The sequence below is a fragment of the Arvicanthis niloticus genome, chromosome 4 (assembly GCF_011762505.2).
Source record: "Arvicanthis niloticus isolate mArvNil1 chromosome 4, mArvNil1.pat.X, whole genome shotgun sequence".
Classification (NCBI taxonomy): Eukaryota; Metazoa; Chordata; class Mammalia; order Rodentia; family Muridae; genus Arvicanthis; species Arvicanthis niloticus.
The window spans coordinates 16,623,851-16,645,557 of NC_047661.1; the positions used below are offsets into that span (position 1 = coordinate 16,623,851).

Here is a 21,707-nt window from a genome sequence, read left to right on the forward strand (position 1 = left end):
TTACTTTTGAGAGCATATGTTAATTACATTTCATCCCCTCTCTTCAAAACCTCCCATATATCCCTCCTTCCGCATTCTTCTTCAAATTCATGGCCTCTTTCTTCATCAATTGTTATTGCATGAATATATGTATAAGTATTATATATTTATACATATATACATACATATACATATATATGCAGAAATACACACATACACACACACACACTCGCACATTCCAAAATATAACCTATTGTGAGTCCTTGTTTTAAAGGAGAAGGTGAAGGTCAGATATGGGGCCTTTCTCATACCAATACACACTTGGTCCATATACATCTTTACATTGTTAAAAGATCTGCCATATGATGCTAATATCCCGTCTTTCTCCTGAAAGTTATGGTTACTTTAACTGAATGCAATTTCAGTTTTGTGTGAAAAGGTCCTATCCTGTCACCTCTTTTCTGACTAGTACATTTTCTTTGCACAGACCTGCATGCCAGTCTATATTCCTCTATATTGTTAGAGTGCTCAAATATGCAGTGGTGTTGGGGAGAGATTTATAGGATTAAATGTATCAGAAGTTAAGAGTCTGAAAAAATGAAAGTTATATATTTTTCTACGTTTCTTTGCCTGTCACTTTTATAAAACTTAAGCTTCTCTCCCTTCCTTACTGCCAGTTGTTAAGAGAGATGTATGCTGTATTGTATCTTGTGTCGTGTTCAGTTAATATTCTTGGGAGGATTGTTCTTTTTTGAAGGGAAAATGGGAGCGGATCTGGGAGAGAGGGAATGGGATGGGGACTGGGAGAAGGGGAAACTGTGGTTGGGATGCATTGAAAACAAACAAACAAACAAACAAACAAACACAAAACAAACAAGAAATGAAAACCAGGGACTGGGAGATGATTGAGCAATGAAGAACACTTTCTGATCTTCTAGAGGACCTGGGTTAAATTCTAAGTACCCAAATGACAGCTCACATCTTCTGTAACTCCAGTTCCAGGGGATGTGATGCCCTTTTTTGTCCTCTGTGGGTACTGCATGCTCACGATATGCAAACATACATCTAGGCATACTACCTATACATACATAAAGTAATAAAACAATAACTAAATAAAGAAATGGAAATCAAAGTGGTATATCTTTGACAAAATATTTTTAAAATCCATAAATCCTTTTTATTTTATTTTATTTACTTTGTGTGTATTATTTTATTTACTTTGTGTGTATGTGTACATATGTATATGCAGGGAGGATGTCAAAGTACACAAGTAGGTCAGAGGACAACTTGTAGCAGTTGATTCTATTCCTCCACTTAATGGATCCTGGGGCCTTGAACTCAGTTTGTGAGGTTTGGCATCAAGTGCCTGTCCTAGCAGAGCCATTTCATCAGCCCCCATTTCTCGTCCCAAATTTTCACACCGATTTTTGTGTCTGGTTACTAGTTAATTTCTCAAAATGTTTATCAGTCCTGTAAGCCAAGGAACATTTTGCTGTTTTCATAATTAATCCAAATATACTGTTTCTCATTTTATGAAGATGTCATGATACAGATGAAGGATTCTATGGTTTCTCAGAAGTTATTAAAACAAAGGCTCTCCCTCAGGAATTCCTTCATCCTCCATTGGTGCCAGTCATGCAATAATTTAGCCTTTTCATCTTTGAACTGAAGTGTGTCTGCGTTGCTATTTCTGGAAACAGAAATGTGTAACCTTGTGTTTACAGGATTTCTTTCTCTTCTCATTTTAATTATTCCTAACTTCTGAGAGGCTAATTTGCACATACTTGCTTTTCAAAGGTTACCCCACCTCTGTAGTCTATAATCAAAAACTCCCTGTGTGGTTATGGAGGGTTTTAAATATTAATTCTGGATTTCATTTTCTTTTAAAAAAGAAAACTCAGAAAACAAAAAGCATTACTTCTGAAAGCACACTAGGTCATTTTCTCTCAGAACACATATTCACTGAAATTTTTTGTAGCCTTATAAAATATTTTTCATAGTGATCAAGTCAAGAATTAACGTATTCCTTTTTAGCATAAATAAAAATATATTTTCCCCTGCTCCAAGTGTTCAATCTGACTACAACAGAATTTCAAACAATTACTCAATTAAGACTTCAGCTTCCTACCTTCACAGGCCTTTTTGTCTTCAGACAGCTGGTACCCAGCATGGCAGGCACACCTGGCCACGCCATTCTCACTTTGACATTGGTGAGCACATCCATTCTCACCTGCACAGGGGTCTGTCTCTGAAAAGCAACGAGACAGTGATAGTTTGAAATTCATTCAGTTTAGGAAGATGTGCAGAGTGGAAGTCCGGAGAAGGAAAAGACATTGAAGTCATTCATTTCCCATCTAAAAGTGGTCAAGGATACCAGAATAGGTTTTCCCACTTCCCTTCAGAACTCATTTAACATGTACATTTCTGCTTTGTGATCTGAGCTCTGATTCTGAATAAAATAAATATAGAGATCAAGGTCACAAAGGCTTAATATCCCTGTCTGCAGGTTTGTATCTCCTGCCCTCTAATACAAAGTGAACCATCAAATAAGGCTTCAATCTGTTTCTGTTTCTCTACTCACTGTTCCATGTTGTTAAATAGTAGGACCATCCTTAGATCAACACTTTCTTTCTCTGGATTCCTTCTGACATTTGGCCACCAGTCATGGTGTCAGGAAAAGGCAATTGGGAAGACAAAGGGAGGATCCCCAGCTCTTGCTGGTAGGGATAAGTATTTCTTCTTCCTTTTGAGAATAGATTATTTGTATGTAACCTGGGCTGGCCTTGAACCCAACCTGATCCCAGCCACTCTCAATTCTGGCTTTGGAATACCAGGTTACAGCCATGCATCACCATGCTCTCTGGTAACTGACTTTCAAATGTCTGAACATCCTTGGTTGTCTAAGAACATTTAATGGGACTAGACTATAATTATTTTATAAATGGTTCAGTGAGGTTTTCTTATATTTGTTAAGGACTTTTGAATTTGAGAAATGTTCATTTATTTTGTAGTTTTCTCTTCTGGTGATGTCTTTTCTTAGCTTTGGGATAGAGTAATGACACCATCACAAAATGTGTTCAATGGTGCTGTGTATGCTTATACTATCTGAACTACAGCCTTGGTCTGAGTTCTTTAAGAGTGTGATGGAATTTGTCTTGGGGATTTATGTTTTGAAAAACTATGAACATTGACTTATTTCCTTCATTAGATATAGGGCTGTTTAGACTACCTGTTTCTATTATGAAATTGCCAGGTTGGCTTTTTAAAGAATGGATCCATTTTTATGTAGGTTATGCAAAGAAATTGAAGGAAATCATTGGAGACTGAGGATATTCCTTAAATGTAATTTATAAGATAAAATCACAGAAAGGACTTGAGGTATCTTTTGGTGGCAGCATGCCTCCCTCTTTAGTTTACAAGTAAAACATTCAAAGTTTAGATTATAAAAACAAAACAAGAAAACCAAAATTAAACCAAACTAAAACAAAACAACAACAACAAACCAATCCAAAGGGGAAAAAAAAACAGGGTTTATAAATATTCAGAATTTGTTCCCAGCACCACAAAATAATAAAGTAAATTGAGACTCTGTGACAAAGACATTAAGAATTATGGAGACAAAACTATGACATCACACTGACTGACATTTATAACTCCTTCAGCCTCACTCACATGTATACAATCTTTTTCAATGCACACAAGGCCATGAAAATGACAAACCATGAGCTCAGTCGAAACAAAACATCAATGAATATAAAGTGACTACAGTGGAATGTTTTTATTTGTCTATCTGCCAGACAACACCAGTTACATGGGTTTTAGGCACCCAAACTCAGGTCCTCAAGTCTAGTCAGGAAGCCACTTTCCCATTCTCAACCCAAGGCAAATATTTTTAAATAATTCAAAATACTATTGAAATGACCATGAGAAAATTGAAGTGATGTCTAAAGAATCAGAAAGCTTTATGTATTTATATCAAAAGGCAATGCTAAAATTTAGAAATTTTAAAAATTAGAAAAGGTAAATACCAAATGAATAGAAAAAGAACTCATTCATTTTTTTCCTCAATAAATAAAATTGTTAGACTATAATGTCTTTTTTGGTAAATCATATCAAACATTAAAAAAAAACTTATCTCAATGCTAAAAAATAAACAAAGTGCAATGCTTCTCATCTCCTTCAGATGATAGACAAATAATGTAAACATAATATCACAGAACAATAATTCAAACTTGCATAAACACAGAGGATCTATATTACATATTTACTGATATTTTCAATGTTTATCAAAATGACAATGCCCCTAGAATCCTCATATATTGAGTGGAAACAAAAATTTGTTTAGAAAGTCAAGGCACTTGCTGCCAAGCCTGACCTGAGTTCCACCCTGAACCCCATGTGCTGGAATGAGAGAACCAACTCTGGTCAGCTTTCCTCTGACCTCCATACATATGCAGTGGCTTCTGTGTCCACACAAACCATCAGAAAGCACCACGTGTGCACCCACACAACAACTAAATACACACAATGCAAATTTTAAAGACACAATGGCTGTGTTTTATAAGGTTAAATGTACAGGTGGAAATGATCCAATAATACTGCTCTAGGCTAGTTATGACTTAATAAATGCTACTTCATAAAAACATGGAATGAAGTATTGATAGCTGCAAAAGTAGATGAATCAATAAATTCAGAAAGAGGCAGACAAATGATCACACCCAGACTAATTCAATTTACATGACCTCTCCAAAGCACAGGTCTAATTCCCAGGGGCAAAAAGCAGACCTAAGTTGCTTAGGCTGTATGATGTCTGTCCTAGGTTTGTCAACTTGACTACATCTGGAATTAACAAAACACCCAAGCAACTGATCACATCTAAGAGGAATTTTTACTTAATTAAAGCATTTGAGGAAGGAAGACCCACCTTAAATCTGGGCCATACGTTTTAGTGGCCACCTATATAAAGGACACTGAATGACAAAGTGTTTGCTTTTTGCCTTCTTGTCTTCATTTTCACTGGCAAGTTCATCCATTCTGTAGCTGAGGCAAAACTTCACTAGTGTTAAAATCTACTTCTTCAGAATTTCAGTGTATACTGAAGACCAGCTAAGACATCCACACTTGTGCACTGTTGGGTTCTTGGACTTTCTGTTGGGAGATAGCCATTCATAATATATCTCCAATATTTCCAATTTTAGGATATAAATATCCATATTTTATTTACAATTTTAGAATATATATATATATATATATATATATATATATATATATATATATATATAATTTAACACAATACTACCACTAAAAAGTTGAATTTTAAAAACTACAATAAGAAAAATAAAAATTAGTGTGTATGGTTCATACTCAAGATGTATTCTTCATGACCTATGCGTACTTGGGCCCTCTTCAGAGCAAGTGTTATGTCTTATTGATTCTTCTATTCAAATTTACTTGCTTAATAAACAAATATGAATGTTTTAAAGGGCAATGCAACTAACCCTCTCTTCACCTCTCTCTCAAAGAAGCAGTGGCTGCCTCAGCATCCCTTATTTTCTGCTCTGCTTGCCTGCATACCCACTGTCCTGGCAGTGGGACAAATATGCATTTGTTTTTTCTAGACTGAATCCTAGTTACTGTCTCCTCCATGCAACCTGTTTCATTTTTGTTAGTGGCCACTTCCATTCTTGATAGGATCTGCTTTTCTCAGTTTGTATTCTTTACAATAGCAATGAAGGATATTTGTAAATGTTACATGATAAAAGCATCTAACATTAAATAAGTTTCTGACTAGAGGAAAAAAAATGTTCTCTTGAATATCTCAGAGCTTTTTGATGAGAAATGCACTTTGGTCATCCTAGGATGGTAGGGTAGTCGAGTATACCATGAATTTTGACCTTGACATATTTATTGGAAATGTACTCAATAAATGAATCTTCTTAAAGTTTTATTAATTTATTATGCATATATGAATTGTGGTGGTTTGAATGAGAATGGTCTCCATAAATTCGTATGTCTGAATACTTGGTCCACTGTTGATGGAACTATTTCACAAGGATCAGGCAGTGTGACATTGTCGGAGAATGTGTATCATTTTCTGTGGGCTTCAGGGTTTCTCTCCCCATTTTACTTATAGATCAAGGTATAAACTCTTGGCTGTTCCTGCCACCATGCCTTTTTTCCATCATCATAGATTCTAGTGCTCTGATTAATTAAACACTTGTTTTTCCAAGTTGTCCTATTCGTGGTGTTTTGTCACAGTAACCGAAAATTAACTAAGACAGAAGTTGGTACCAGGAAGTGGGATATTGCTGTGACATGTCTGACCATGCTGTTGTTTGTAGAAATTTAGAATTTAGGAGTTAGAACTAAAAAAAAAAACGGTTGAATGCTGAACAGTGAGGGCTTCCACTTCCTGTTTGGCAATGTGGCTAAGATGCATTATGGTTTTCCAGACTAAATTCTAGCTCCTGTCCCTCCATGGAAGCTTTCTCGCTCTCAGCGGCCATCCTAGTAGGAGCTTGAAAAGACAGTAGTATTGAAAGTTATATGGACTTTGGAGGCCCAGCTCAAGAGGTTTCAGAGGGGACAATATGAGCAACTGGGACAGAGACCATTCTTGTGATATTTTGGCAAAAAAAAACCTATGCTTTCTGCCTTTATCCTAAGATTTATCTGAGGATAATTGAAAAGTAGTGACCTCTATTAGGTTTCCATATTATCTCTCTAATGCCCTTTAATTTTAGCTATCTTTATATTCCCTCTTAAAACTCCCTTTACGCTACCCACTTGATCCTCCCATTCTAGTCCTCTACCCATAATTATCTATTCTATTTCCCTTCCCTACTGAGATCCATCTGTTCCCTCTAGTTCCTTACTCCATACCCTCTGTGGTTCTATGGTTTGTAGCCTGGTTATCATTGGCTTCACAGCTAATAACCATTTATAAGTAAATACATATCATATTTGTCTTTCTGGGACTGGATACCTCACTCAGTGTGATTTTTCTAGTTCATCCATCTACCTGTGAATTCTATGTTGTATTATCTTTTTTTTCCAGATGAATAATATCCATTGTGTAAATATACCTATTTTCTTTATCCATTCTTATGTTGAGGGACATCTAGGCCATTTATGATTCCTGTCTGTTGTGAATAGAGCAACAGTAAACACATTTGAGCAAGTGTCTCTCTGTTAGGACAAAGTGTCCTTTTATATGCCCAAGGTATATAATACCTTGGTATAGCTGGATTTTGAGATAGATCTATTCTGAATTTTCTGAAAAAAAATACCAGCATACAATGTTATTTCTTTTTATGATCTTAGCCATTCTGACAACTGCAAGATGCAATCTGAAAGTAATTTTGATTTACATGTCCCTAATGGCTAAGGATATTAAACATCATATTGAATATATATATATATATATATATATATATATATATATATATATATATATTTTTTTTTTTTTTTTTTTTTTTTTTCAGATAATGGGAGAGACAAATGCCCAACTGGGTATCTCTTGTCAACAAACAAAGCTTCCCATACCAGGCTTGAGTTATTATACTGAGTTATTGGTCCAATGGGTCCCTGGGAATCCCTAAACATCTCAGGCTGTTGTCAAAAGCCTGAGATGTTTACTGTTGCACTCAATTGACTGACAGTAAGCTCCCATTGCTGAAGACAACACCTACACAACTTATTGAACTTGAAGATATTAAGCTGGGGCCTACATAAAGCCTTCACCATTACTTACTAGCGTCTTTCGTACAGGAACGTACTTTGCCTGCTACCAAAGGAGAAACATAAACACCAACCCAGCCACAAACCATCTGACTTACAATGGTGTCCTGCCTGCAAGATATACTAGGGCAATGTTGGCACAAAATTTGTGAGAGTGACTAACAGATATCTGATTTAGCGTAAGGCCAAATTAGGAACCTAAACCTGAGACTGCTTGGATGACCAAGAACCAGAGATAGATAGCTCTTGAACCTAGGGTAAAACCAAGTAATATTTGTCTAAAAAAGAGAGAAAACAAAAAAATAAAAAAGAAAGAAAAAGAGAAACGCATAGTGATAAAATGAGTCCTGATAACATTCTGAATTCATAGATCAGTGCCTTGAGCAGCTACCTTCAGAAAAGCTTCCCCCTGCAGCAGATGGGAACAAATATGGAGATGCACAGCCAGATATTACAGAGAGGACATTTAGCCCTAAATGGGACAGCTTCATCTAATCCTCTCCTCAGAGATCAGAGAACTGTGGGTAGGGTGGCTGGGAAAGCTGAAAGATCCTCCAGGGGGGAAGTTAGGCACAGTGGCTGTGGCTATAGGTGTTAGTATTCCGTCTAAACTCCACCTCCCCAGTTACCTGGCAACAGCCAGGTATGCTCCTCCCTACAGTTACCTGGCAACCGCCAGGTAGTCGATCCACTATAAAAGGGGCTGCTTGCCCCCTCCTCTCTCTCTTCTTCTCTTCTCTTGCTGTCTTACTCTCTTACCCCCGCTCTTACACCCTCTCTCTCTCTGTCCCCTCCCACCTTCCTCTCTCTCCACGTGGTCATGGCCGGCCTCTACTTCTCTTCTCTCCCCACCTTTGCCCTTTCCCCTGAATAAACTTTCTCCCCCTTGGAACCGCATGGTCTGGAGTGGTCTGTTCTGAGCTGCGGTCGGACTTCTTAAAACAACAACAATGGTGCAGTGACTCGGATTAAATGTCTTCTCTGTGGTTCCTCACAGTGCGGCCCCAATGACACGAGAAAGTCCATGAGTTTTACAGGCTTTATTTTCATGATGGATGGTAGTTGAATCTGGATGTGCACTCCCATGAAACTCAGGGCAGACCTGAGTTAAATAGGGAGGGAGAAAGGGGGAGGGTCTGGGGAAGAATGCTTAATTGGCTCCTCCCTCTGGCCTTCAGGCATCTCATTAGTATGTAAATCTTTCTAGGGCCTGAGGCCTGTAGCCATGCCTTCTAGCTGTGCTCTTTGGGTGGGGCTGCATTTCTCTGAACATGACTGAACAGTGCAGGATCAATGGAGTTCCACGCCATGTGTTAGGAGCCTGGATTCTGGGAGCAGGGTGGAATAGATGTCCGTCTCTTACAGGCAATAGACACCTGTTGGGTCTCTGGGCTTTCCAACCAGTACTTTAACCAAAACCAGCCATCCTATCATGGTCCTATGGAGAACCATGCATAAGAGAAGGCAAAAAAAGTGTAATTGCCAGAGGGAAATGGAGGACAATTAGAAACAAATCAAATCAAAGCAAAAGAAAACAAAGCAAAACACCCTCTAAATCAATATGATCAAATCTTATATAAACTCACAGAAACTAAAGCAGCAAGCACAAAGCTTGTACAGGTCTCTACCAAGTTCTCTGCATACATATTATGTCTTTCAATTTAGTGATTTTATGGAATTTCTTTTTTTAACTCAAAACACTTTATTTATCAGTATTTGTATATACTTATATACTTATACATGTATACATATATACATACATATATGAACAATAATTAAATAATAAGATATATTTGAAAAGTATGAGGGTTGGGAAAAGTGGGAGGAAGGAGAGAAAGGGGAAAATTATGTAAGTACAGTGCTCATATATGAAATTCTCAAAAAGGAATCTATTTTTAAAATGTTCAACAGATCAACTAGCATTTTACAATATGAAAATAAATATGACCTATAATTATGTCGAAGGACATTTTAACTCACTACAAACTTTGAAGTTTAAGATGAAATCAATAAAAATTATTTTACCCAGCATACTAACAAAACCACAATAAGAAAAGTGAACATAGTATTACCTGAGGACCCATCTATACCACTCCTGGGCATATACCCAAAAGATGTTTCAACATACAACAGGGACACATGCTCCACTATGATCATAGCAGCCTTATTTATAATATCCAGAAGTTGGAAAGAACCAGATGTCCTTCAACAGAGGAATGGATACATAAAATGTGGTATATTTACACAATGGAGTACTACTCAGCTATTAAAAACAATGAGTTCATGAAATTCTTAGGCAAATGGATGGAGCTTGAGAATATCATCCTGAGTGAGGTAACCCAATCACAAAAGAACATACATGCCATGCACTCACAGATGAGTGAATATTAGCCCAAAAGCTCACAATACCTAAGACACAATGCATAGACCACATGAAACTCAAGAGGAGGAAGGAAGACCAAAGTGTGGGTGCTTTGGTTTTGTTTTTTTTTTTGTTTTTTTTTAATTTTTTTTATTTTATTTTTTTTTAATTTTTTTTTATTTTTTTGTTTTTTTTTTTTTAGAAGAAGTAGCAAAATACTCAACCAGAGCTCTCAGGGTCGAAGCCTCCAGCCTGAGAACAGAAACGGAGGGACTCATGGCTCTGCTTGTATAGGTAACTGAGGGTGGTCTCCTTAGGCAACAGTGGAAATGAAGGGCCATGGTCCCCAAAAGTTTGGATCCCTAGTGTTGGGGAATGCGAGAGCAGGGAGGTGGGATTGGGAGAATGGTAGGAGCACACCCTCATAAAATTGGAATTTCTAAGTGTGCAAATGAGTGAGTTTTCATTCATGTGCCTTCTCTTGGGCTCTTTTCCCTCTGTTGGTTTGTCTTGTTCATCTTCAGTGTGATAGTTTTTGTTTTACCTTATTATAAGTTTATTTTGTTATAATTTAAAAACTGAATGGAATGAATTCATGAATGGAAAGATGATTGAATGAGTGGATGAAAACTATTACATGGATAAAAGATAACAATGGACCATCATTTATAGAGGCTGGGAAAGGGAAAAATTAATTATCTCCAATAAAGTGTCATTGGGTATGCCAAACACTCCTGGGCAGGCATTATATTAAGGAGTAGTTGACCAATACATGAACCCTACAAGTTTGTGTGTGTGTGTGTGTGTGTGTGTGTGTGTGTGTGTGATTTTACTTGGTTACAGTTTGGGTATAACTGTTGGTTGATTCTATTTTGTTGTTGGTTTTCTTTTCTTTTTTTTTTTTTTTTTAATTTTATTTTCTTAGGCTTTCTTTGGGGAGTGTTGTTGTTTTACGTTTTGCCAAAGAAAGAACATAAAGTTGAGTGGGTAGGGTTTGGAAAAAAGATCTAAAGGACTTGGAAAAGGGAAATATATTATCAAAATATATTTAAGTATAAGATAGTTTTAAATAATAAAAATATAACTTAAAAAGAAAAAATTAAAAAAGAAATGTAGTGAACTGATTTCTTTTTTTTTTTTCCTTCCCATGAGACGCAGGAGGAGACATACGGACCGAGCGGGATTCAAATGCACGGGTAGAGAGAGAGCACAGAGGGTCCCCGCGCCCCTCTGCAGGCGGCCACCTGCCACTGCCAGTTCACTGTGAGCTGATTTCTTAGGCAAAGATAACTTCAACCCAGGCTAATCATGACTGTGTTACTTGGTTACCAGTAGCCACTCTAATACAGGTCTTCAAAGAACATGAATAAGCAGGGTATAAAACAACACAAAATATACAGTTAAAGAACAAGAGAGCATCAGGAAATTTAATGTTGGAGTGAAGGCTTGTGCCAATAGAGAGAAGGAGATTAAGAAGAGGCTTGATTTGAAATGGAGGGGTACTCACAGAGCAAGACCCCACTCAGCTAACCTTCCAACCTGTGGAAAGAAAAGACCTGAGGAATTTTCTAGCAATGACAAGAAAGGAAAGCTACTGAGAATATAATGTAAAAAGGCCAGGGTTTGCCTCGAGCTAGTGTCCAGACTTGGCAGTGTCATCCCTGAGGTTCAAGCTTCAGTCATGAAGCATACGTGAGTAAAGGGGCTATAGAATCTTCCTCCATGTTTAGGGATTGTTGCTGAGTCCAGACAATGTGTGACAGGGTAGTGACTGCATGAGGCCATGAGAGGTCAATAGGCCCTGAGAGGCCATTGTGTGAAGTTGAAAATTGTGTTGTGTTGGAGATGCCAAGATTTTGGAAATACAAGTCACAGATATAAAGGGGAGCTGCACATAGAAAGTGGAATCTGTCTAAGGTGGCAAAGTTGGCAGGACAGAGCCATGTAAGCCCCTTGACATCATATATGATGGAGTTACAGGATTTGAAATTTGCCCTGTGTGATAGCTGTTTGTGATTGTCAACTTGACTATATCTGAAATAAACTACAATCCAGAAATGGAGAGTGTACCTGTGACCCAGATCGTGAGGTTGGAAGACACAAGCTTTGGATCCAGAACTTGATGAAAGACACACATCTTTAATCCAGATCTTGAGGCACACCTTTGATCTGGGCCATACCTTCTGCTGGAGCCCTACATAGTACAATGGAAAAAGGAAACCGTCTTTGCCTGCTTGCACTTACTTCCAGCACATCTATTGGAGCCTACTTCTTCAGGATTCCAGTGACTAGAAGACCAGGTGAAACACCCAGTGCTGTGGGACTGAGCAACTACTAGATTCTTGGACTTCCCATTCACAGCTGCCCATTGTTGGGTTTTTTGGGCTACACAGTGTAAATAATTCTAATATATTCTATATAGACATGTATATATACATATATATGGAGCTAGATAGATATTCATTCCATAATTTCTGTGACTCAAAAGAACTTGTCTAATAAAACCCTGCTAGATTTGGGGCTTACTTTTGCACAGTGTATACTCACTAAGCTATGATTCTTCCCTTTTGGAATGATAATGTATACTTGGTGCCATTGCACGTGAGAAGTATGCCATGTGCTTTTGATTTTAATAAGGAAATAGTTAACAGATTACCTTGAATTTCAGAAAAGACTTTAGATTTTAAAACTGTTCAGACTCTAAAATAATTTGGGGACTTTTGAGATTAGACTACATGCATTTTTCATGATGATATAACCATAAGACTATGGGGGCCAGGAAGTAGAATATGGTGACTTGAATAGGAAGATCCCTCATAGTCTCATGTGTTTGAATACTTGGTTCTTAGTTGGTGGCACTGTGTGGGAGGGATTAGTTGGTATGATTAGGAAGTGTTTTTACTAGGGGTAGGCTTTGAGGTTTCAAAGGGGGCACCATTGCCCCCACCTCTGTCTCTCAGAGGCCTCCTATTTCCAGATCATGGTGGAAACTCTCAGGCTTTCTTGCCACCATGTCTTCGCTCTGGTTCCATGGACTCTAACCCTCATGAAACCATAAGCCTAATTAAATATTTTCTGAGTTCCCTTGGTCATGGTGTTTTCTCACAGCAATAGCAAAGGAACTGAGACAGAAGTGTATCTGTGTAAATATGAACATGGGCATACAGTGCCCATGGAGGCCAAAAGAAGTAACTGGATCTTTTGGAATTGGAGTTATGTGTATGACACCATTTATATGATGGGAATTAAACCTTTAATTTCTCAGTCATTTCTAGTCTTGACATCTGAATTTTTCATGTAGCAAATATGAGAAATGATGCTCAATACTACAATTTTTCTTATCCTATCATATCTGTACCTTTATGGGATCAATAGCAGGACAAATTCTGTCATTTTAAATAGAGTACAATTAGTTAAGGGCAAGGATTTTACTTACAATAACCCAATATAGTCTCCTATCTCAAATCCTTATAGAAGCTGTAACAAACTAGTTTTAATAAACAAAAATGAAGTTCTAAAATTTTTAGCTGAAGGTACTAGTTAATGTGTTGCTAAGATTTTTTTAAAAAAATCAAATGTGTTGAGTTCTGCTCTACAATGTAATGTAACTGGCTTTGGATACACAGCTGTAAATGGAACCCTCTCCCCATCTTCATACAATATATAGTCTGGTAAAAATAACTGCAGGTTACTTTGACTATTTTAAAGGAAATAAACAGTATAATGCCACAGAGCATATCATGGAGAAATGTGGTAGAAAGGAAAATCAGAGTAGAAATCTTTAGATAATGAGGTAGGGCAGGTTAAGCAGGTTGACACTCAGGCTGTTGTCTAGTATTGTTTCAACATCTAAGTCTGGGTATTGCAGAAAGATAAGAGTTTTATTTGCTTCGTAATCTTGAAGACTCAATGTGTAAAATTGTTTGGTTTTATTGATTCAGCCATTAATGAGGGGGATGAGGGCTCAAGGGGCATAGCATCACAATGACAGAGGAAGTGGAATGGCAAGAGGAGATGCCAAAAAGGCATCTAATTAAAAAAAATCAACCTAGATATCTTTATAAAATCTCTTTCTCTTTCTCCCTCCCTTTCATACTCTCTCCCTCTCTTCCTCTCTTTTTCTCCCAACCCCCTTTCCTTGTACCCTTCCTCTTCCTCTACATCTAACTCCTTCCCTAAGAACAACAGTATCCTTCAATCTACCTCTGGCAATATTTCCAATGATTTTACTACTTCTGATTATTGTATATTTTTTAAATGTCTTAACCCTTTACATTCCCACCACACCAATGACCAAGATTCATAATATAACCCTTTGGGGATACACCCAAGAGCCATCTAAACCAAAGCAAGATTCAATAAGGGAAAGAAATACTGCAAAGGGTACGAGGCAGTATAACTTATGCTGTGTATTTAGGGAACTTGGTTTTTATTGATGAGGAGAACCTGCAGACTTCTAAACAGAGATGTAGTGGGGTATTTTAGGTAAAGTTCCCAGCTCCTTTTATATTTCCTTGATCATTATTATATTCTATATTAAAAATATGTGACATAAATAAAACAGCTTCTTCAAAACCATAATCTTGAAGTAACAGTCATTCCTCTTTCATTCACTTTTTATTTATAAATATCTTGGGATTTCTCTCAAGCTTATGTACAGTTAGTACTTTAAATATTCAGAAGAAATCACTGTTTCATTTTCACTTCCAACATTACTTTGAGAATGTAAATAAAAAGGTAAATTGAATAAATGCATTATAAAGGATTCACTAAACAAACAAAATTAAAACAAAACATTAGTTTAACTATTATTTAAGATGGTAAATTATAAGACCAAAGTTATTTTGAAGAGCTGAAAATTTAGTCAGAATATTTTTTTTTAGAAGATAAGATTATTTGTCACAATTTTAGAATATGTTTAAGGGGAAAATATATCTAATTTTATATATTACCAGTGCAAATTAAAGGTTGTGGTGAGGTTTTCACAAATACAAGGCACAAACTCTTAGATTGTGTGAAATCAGCAAGCCAGAAAGACAGTACAGAAGGATTTTCTCATACTTGTCTCATGGAGATACTACTCTGATAAACTATCCACATGTGAAAATATCCTCCAATGAGATATGATATCCAGCTGAGAGGTTATAGCTGTGGGGCAGAAATAAAGAGAGATATATTGAAAAGGAGAGAAAAGACCATTTTGCATTTCCTGTGTTACTTTTCCCACAAGCATCAACGGTATGACGTACAGAGAGATGTCTTCTAAGTGGAGGAAATAGAGTTAACTGAACCCACACTGTTACAACAGACACTCTCACTAGGGTTGCCCTGTAAAACCAGGCACCAAGTCATCTCTCCTTCTCTCAATTTCAAACTGGCAAGTCCAGATGAAAATTTCAGACTGGCCCCAATGTACTGACATAGGTACTGTGGCTTTGATATTTTGTTTGCTTCTCAAGAACCCAAATTTTAGTGACCCAATCTACCTAGTCCCAGACCCCATGTCAGCATCACAAACTCAGATATCAGTTCTATTCCTAAGTTCTCAAGATACAACAGACTTGAGGTTCAGGCCATCCCATAAATTATAGTCCAGCATTATTAGTCCTATAGCCTTGGTAGATCTTAATCCAGACTAGTCTCAGATGATAGAACTTATACTTGGATAAGACACAGTTTGGACTAAATGCTAGGTTGCTTTTTGTATAAGCTTCTAGATCTGCCCACATTGGGTGGGACACCAAGCCAGGTTCACTGCACTGGCCTCAGCTCCAACTATGCAGAGCCATCATGTTTGCTATTCAAATGTCAAAATTGACCCTGTTGGCAAACCCAAACCCTAGGCTTACTTTATGGACTCAGGCTCCAGACCTGACTTAAGCACCGGCCAGACTACCTGGGGACCCTAACAGTCTTACTAATAGACTTCCAAGATGTTTTTTCTAGGATCTGTGAACAGAACAATGCCAAGATTTCCTTGTCAAATGTGACTAATGACAAGTGAAATAGGGACTTGCTTATTTGACCACACAGACATCAAATCATAGACATGGGTTCATGAATGTAACAGCACCAGGAATTACACAATGAAGTGCCTACAGCTGATCCTAAAGAAATGGAGAGCTATGATCTGTCTGACAAAAAGATTCAAAATAATCATCTTTTTAAAAGTTGACCATGGCAAGAGAAAGATAACTACACAAAATAGGAAAGTAACAGGTGGATAAAACAAAGATTTACCAGAGATACCAACCACAAAAAAAGAACCAGAAAAAGATTCCTGAAATTAAATAACACAATTAGTGAACCAAGAAAAGAAATAAAATATTGAGAACTTCAATTGTAAACCTAATAAGCATAAGAAAGTATCAACAAGGTCCAAGAAGAACGAAGAACGTGTCAAACTGAGACACCAGCAGTGGCATCAAGGGGAAGGCAGGGTGAAAATAAAGTCACTGAAATCAGGTTGGAGTTGTGTGCTTAGAATCACTGTGATTTATATAATTCTCACAGCAACTATGGAGGAAAAAAACATTGTGGTGGGCATGCAATGATAATGGGTGGAGAAAGAGGGAGCAGAGTCAACACACCACAGGACAGAACAATCAATCCACACAATAAGATGCTGAGGATGAATGGAATGAAATAAGAAGCCAAAAGACAAAACAAAACAAAGAAAACAAAACAACAACAAAGAAACCCCACAAATATCACATTGTTTGTAATACCCCAAATACTGCCATCCATCCATCCATCCACATTCATTGTATTTGAACTTATAAATGAATCCTGTACTGTTTCAGAATATAAAACCAGAATATACCAGTGGTCTTATTATACACTAACAACTGTCAGAAAACCAAGAAAGCAATAACATACTGTTGCTAAAATTTCTTCCATAGGAGAGCCAAAACAGTGTCTGCCCTGTCCTTTTCTGTCCATTCTAGGGCTTTTGTTGGCTTTCTCTTTTGTTGGTCTTGTGCAAGTAATCCCAGATATTGTTGAATCCTTGTGTGAAACAGCTCAGTAATGTTTGAAAAACACTGTTTTTCAGCAGTCTACCACCATCTCTGGCTCTCTCAATCTGTCCTCTTCTAGAAAGATCCCTATACACGAAAAGGAAGGAATGCAGCACACATGTCAGATTTAGGGCTGAGTACCCCATGCTCTCATTTTTCTTGATCAAGGCTACTGTTTCTTTTCCTGAAGTTTCCCTGGAAGTGGTGTGAACATTGAACACTGAGTGATTACAGATGCTTTGAGCAAGAGCTGGGTCATTCTGGTATAAGTGTCACACCAACTTGTGTTACACTTTCTTAAAAACATATTGCTGTCTTTTGTACACATCCTAACAGTCTCTGGTATATGTGCAAGGATATTTCATCATTAGAGCCTTTGATTTCATCTACATGTTGAATGCTATCCTGACCTTTAAAGATTTTTTAGATGGCCAGCTATTCTATTCATAAAGCCAAAGTATACCTATTGAACAAAGCTGTGGGAAAAACCTCACGGGGAGGGAGTCCAGTGGCGGGGACAAAGTCACAAGGTCCAGGGACAGGGTCCCAGGCGGTCTTCCCACACCGCCTGCGGAGGGTCCCACATCCATATAGCCACAGTGGGAAGGCCTGTGGCTGCATTAAGAAGGTTCAGGGTTCCAAAGGCTGGGAACCTGGTGGCAGGCCCAGGAGACACATGGAGTCCAGTTTTCCAAAGCTTTTATTGTTCGTGGCTTGGTGAATGGGTGTAGATGGTTCGCGTTCTCCCCCCCCCCCCAAAGCCAGGGGAGCCTGGCTTTTATAGGGAGGGGGAAAAGGGGAAGAAATAACTTAATTAGCTATGCCCCCTGGCCTTTAGATAACTCATTAATATTTTAATCTCTAGAGGTAGAGACCTGTTAATCATGCCCTCTACCTGTGTCCTACGTGACTGAAGGGTGTAGGTTGAATGGAGATTAGACCTCCTGTCAGGAGCCTGGGTTCTGGGGGTGTGGTTGAACACCCACAACCAAGAACCAGGATACCTTTCCATGGCCTGACACAAAACATCCAGGTATCTTAACAGTGCACATATTCTTACATATAGTAGGGAATGATGTCATTTTATTGAGGTATTCTATGGACTTCTTATCTGTGCAACAATATGTAAGATATTCAGGATTGTAACTTCTCTTTTCAGACTACTTCTCTTCTTGGACTAATTCCCAATCCTCATTTAAAGCTCATTGTAGCTGTCATCTCCTCTTGAAGCCTTTCCTGAACACCTGTGTGCTATCTTAGATGCTCATCTCTCATTTCATTTAATACCCTAAACACAGCTTTACCATTGTGCCACTACACAATGATAGTGAATACTAAGAACTGTCTGCATGTCTGCATGTTTTCCTCATACACTTGTCTTTTTGTCAGTTCATGAGCTCCCTGAGGGCATAAATCTCAAGATTTTTTTTTTCATAAATAAGTCATTATCTCCAATTCCAGTTCCTGGTGTGGGGTAGGCTTTCACTCTACCACTTGCATGAAGAAAATGGAAGACAAAACAACATGTACAGAAATAAAGATAGCAAGTAGATTTTTCTATCTGGGGGGAATACTAACTGGCTATTCCAAGCCTATATAAAGAAATCCTCAAAGCAAAATTGAAATAAACCAATCATTTGGTGTGTGCTTTTTAAGAGAGACAGAACCCTCCACACTAAACTTTAAATTTTTTCTTTTAGGATTTGCTTATTACCAATATTCATTTCATGTGCTCACTTTATCAGTTCAAGTCCCTTAGAGAGTCAAGGCTTATGTCTTGAACACCTTTGTGGATCTCTTTCAACTAGTCCTAGATAAAAATGCAAGAAATCAGTGTAGTTCATGTAGAGAAAACTTTGGAACAAGTGCAAGCTCCTTTAAAGTGCATACTTCCTTTAAAGTTTGTCCAAACCATCTTGCATCTGGACCATTATGAGACTCATGGAAATGTTGACATATGAAACACTCACTAGGAATCTGAGTGAGACCCACAATGGGCTCTGTTTCTCGAACAGTAAGACTATCTATTGTAGTATAATATGAGACATTGACTCAAGACTGAGGGGATTCAAATCTTCCTGTGACTATCCTTTAATCTAGCTGTTGATGTTGGGATTCCTGGGTTGCAAACTGCAGACATAGTACTCAGCATTCACATCTGCTTCACATCCCAGCATTAGCAATTCACCATGTAAACCCTGCAGCACAGGTTAGCCAGAAATCCAATTTTTCAGCACAAAAGGAGCCATTCCTGACAAGACATCTAGTAGTCAAATGTCATAGTCTCTAATGTTCTTATATGCTATTTGTTTTGTAAAGCATTAATAGATGTAGGCTGAAAGACAAATTGGTAAAATGGGCATTTCTTCTAGGTTAAGATATACTGGAAACAAAGAACATATATCTCAGAATTTCTATAATACTTATTGTAAATAATAGTGAAATAAATATACAAAGTGAATATAATATGAAATAACTGAAATAATGTATATGTATCTATTATAGCATGTGATATATAAATAGTGACTTTATTCGCATGAGTAAAGACTGTTATTTTAAAATGGTCAAAAGCATAATAAGCTAATACCAGGAATGGAAATTTTACACTTCATTTCATGGAAAAATCTTTCATCAAATAAAAATCTACAATATTTTCAAGAATGTAGGTAATCATGAGTAAAGTTAAAGAAAAATAATTTTATACCCTTATGTAGGGAAATAAAAGAATTAGGCAAATATAAAAATCAACTGGGTTTACTGATTTCCTGTTTGCTTTAAGTTATTGAGGAAGGGAAAAAGAATTTATCCCCAATGCCACCATATATGCTCCACCATGCAGAAAGATGAACAACTGTTTAACAGAGTCAAGATGAAGAAGGACTACACTTAGGAGTAAGAAGGAAACCAAAAGAAACTGGTAAAAACAAAATTGAGGGAAGAATACAGTCTCAGGGTCTACAGGAAAACACTGTCATGAAACTTAATGGTGGAACTGAGCAAATCCTGAGTAGTTAAGAGTCATCCATATGGACTAGTGTTCTACAGGTGTTAATTAAGGTTTCTATCACTGTAGTAAACATTATGGCCAAAAGCAATGTGGAGAGGAATGATTCATTTCTGTTTACAATTGCTGTCTAACATCCAGGGAAGCCAGGAAACAGGAAATTGAAGCCCAGGCCTTGGACCATTGATGCTTTTTGGCTTGTTCCTCATGGTTTGGTCAGTCTGCTTGCTTATAGCATCCCAAACCACCTGCCCAGGGGTGGCTCCACCCTCAGTTAGTTGTGTCCTCCCAGTAACCAATCAGTAACCAAGCAAATGTCCCACAGGTCAAACAGCTTGCCCACAGGTCAAGCTGATGGCAGTATTTTTAAAAAACCAGAACTAGAATATATTCTGACTGAGATTTCCAAACCCAAAGGGACATGCATGGTATGTACTCACTTATAAGATATTAGCCATAAAGTACAGGATATCCACTCTACAATCCACAGACCCAAAGAAGTAAAATAACAAGGAGGGCTCAAGGAGAAAAGTTGAATTTTTCTCAGGACATGAAATAAAATAGATATCAGAGATGGAGGGAGGGAGCGAACTGGGTGGAAGAGAGGAAAAAGAGGGAAAAGGGAAAGCAGGGGAGAGAGAAGGGAAACCAGTAGTGTGAGATGCCATCTCTAGGGTGTGCCAGAGACTTGGTGGTTGGGGGAAGGCCCCGAGGGGTCTATGGAGGCTATTCTACTGAGACTTCTAGCAGTGGGTAATAAATATCAATCCTGAAATGGCCATTTCCTGTAGGCAGTCAGGACTCCCAGTGGAAGCACAAGGACACTAATCCACTCATAAAACCTTCGACCCAAAATGTCTCCTGCTTACAAAGATGTGCAGGGACAAAGAAAGAGAAGAGGAGGAAATGGTCAACCCAGTGACTGGCCCAAATTGAGATCCATCTCATGGACAAGATCTAATCCCTGATACTATTATTAATACTCTGTTATGCTTGCATAATTGTCCTCTGAGAGGCTCTACCCTGCAGCCAATAGAAACAGATTTAGAGATGCACAGTTAAACATTAGATGGAGCTCAAGGAGTCTTGTGGAAGGGTTAGAGGAAGGATAAAGAGATTGAAGATGACTAGGACTCCACAGCAAGACCAACAAACTCTACTAACCTTGACTCTTGGGTACTCCCAGAGACTGAATCACCAGAACCAAAGAGCATGGACTGGACCTAGGCCCCCAACACATATGTAGTAGGCATAAAGCTTGGTCTTCATACAGGTTGAACAACAACTGGAAAGGGACAGTTCCTGAATTTGCTGCCTGCTTGCAGATCTCATTCTCTTAACTGTCTTATCTCAGTGGAATAGGTTGTGCCTAATCTGGCAGTGACAGATTGAGCCAGGTTGGGGTTATACCCAGGGAAGATTCCCCCTTCTCAGAGGTGAAGGGGAAAGTAGAACTGGGGAGAATCTGTGTGAAGAGATACTGGGAGGAGAGGGGTGCTGATACTGGAATATAAAATGAACAAATATATAAAATAATAATAATAATAATAATAATAATAATAATAATAATAACAACAACAATAATAATATTAAGAAGAAGAAG

The 21,707-nt window shown here is 37.8% G+C and overlaps 1 protein-coding gene across 1 annotated transcript in view; it reads right to left on the bottom strand.

Annotated features, from left to right (window-relative positions):
• The window catches only part of LOC117707158 (EGF-like and EMI domain-containing protein 1), a 530,582-nt gene that overhangs the window by 31,546 nt on the left and 477,329 nt on the right, over positions 1-21,707 (bottom strand). The window contains exon 7 of the mRNA XM_076932235.1: positions 2,108-2,227. Within this exon, the coding sequence (XP_076788350.1) occupies positions 2,108-2,227 (120 nt within the window). The remainder of the gene's footprint in view (positions 1-2,107; positions 2,228-21,707) is intronic.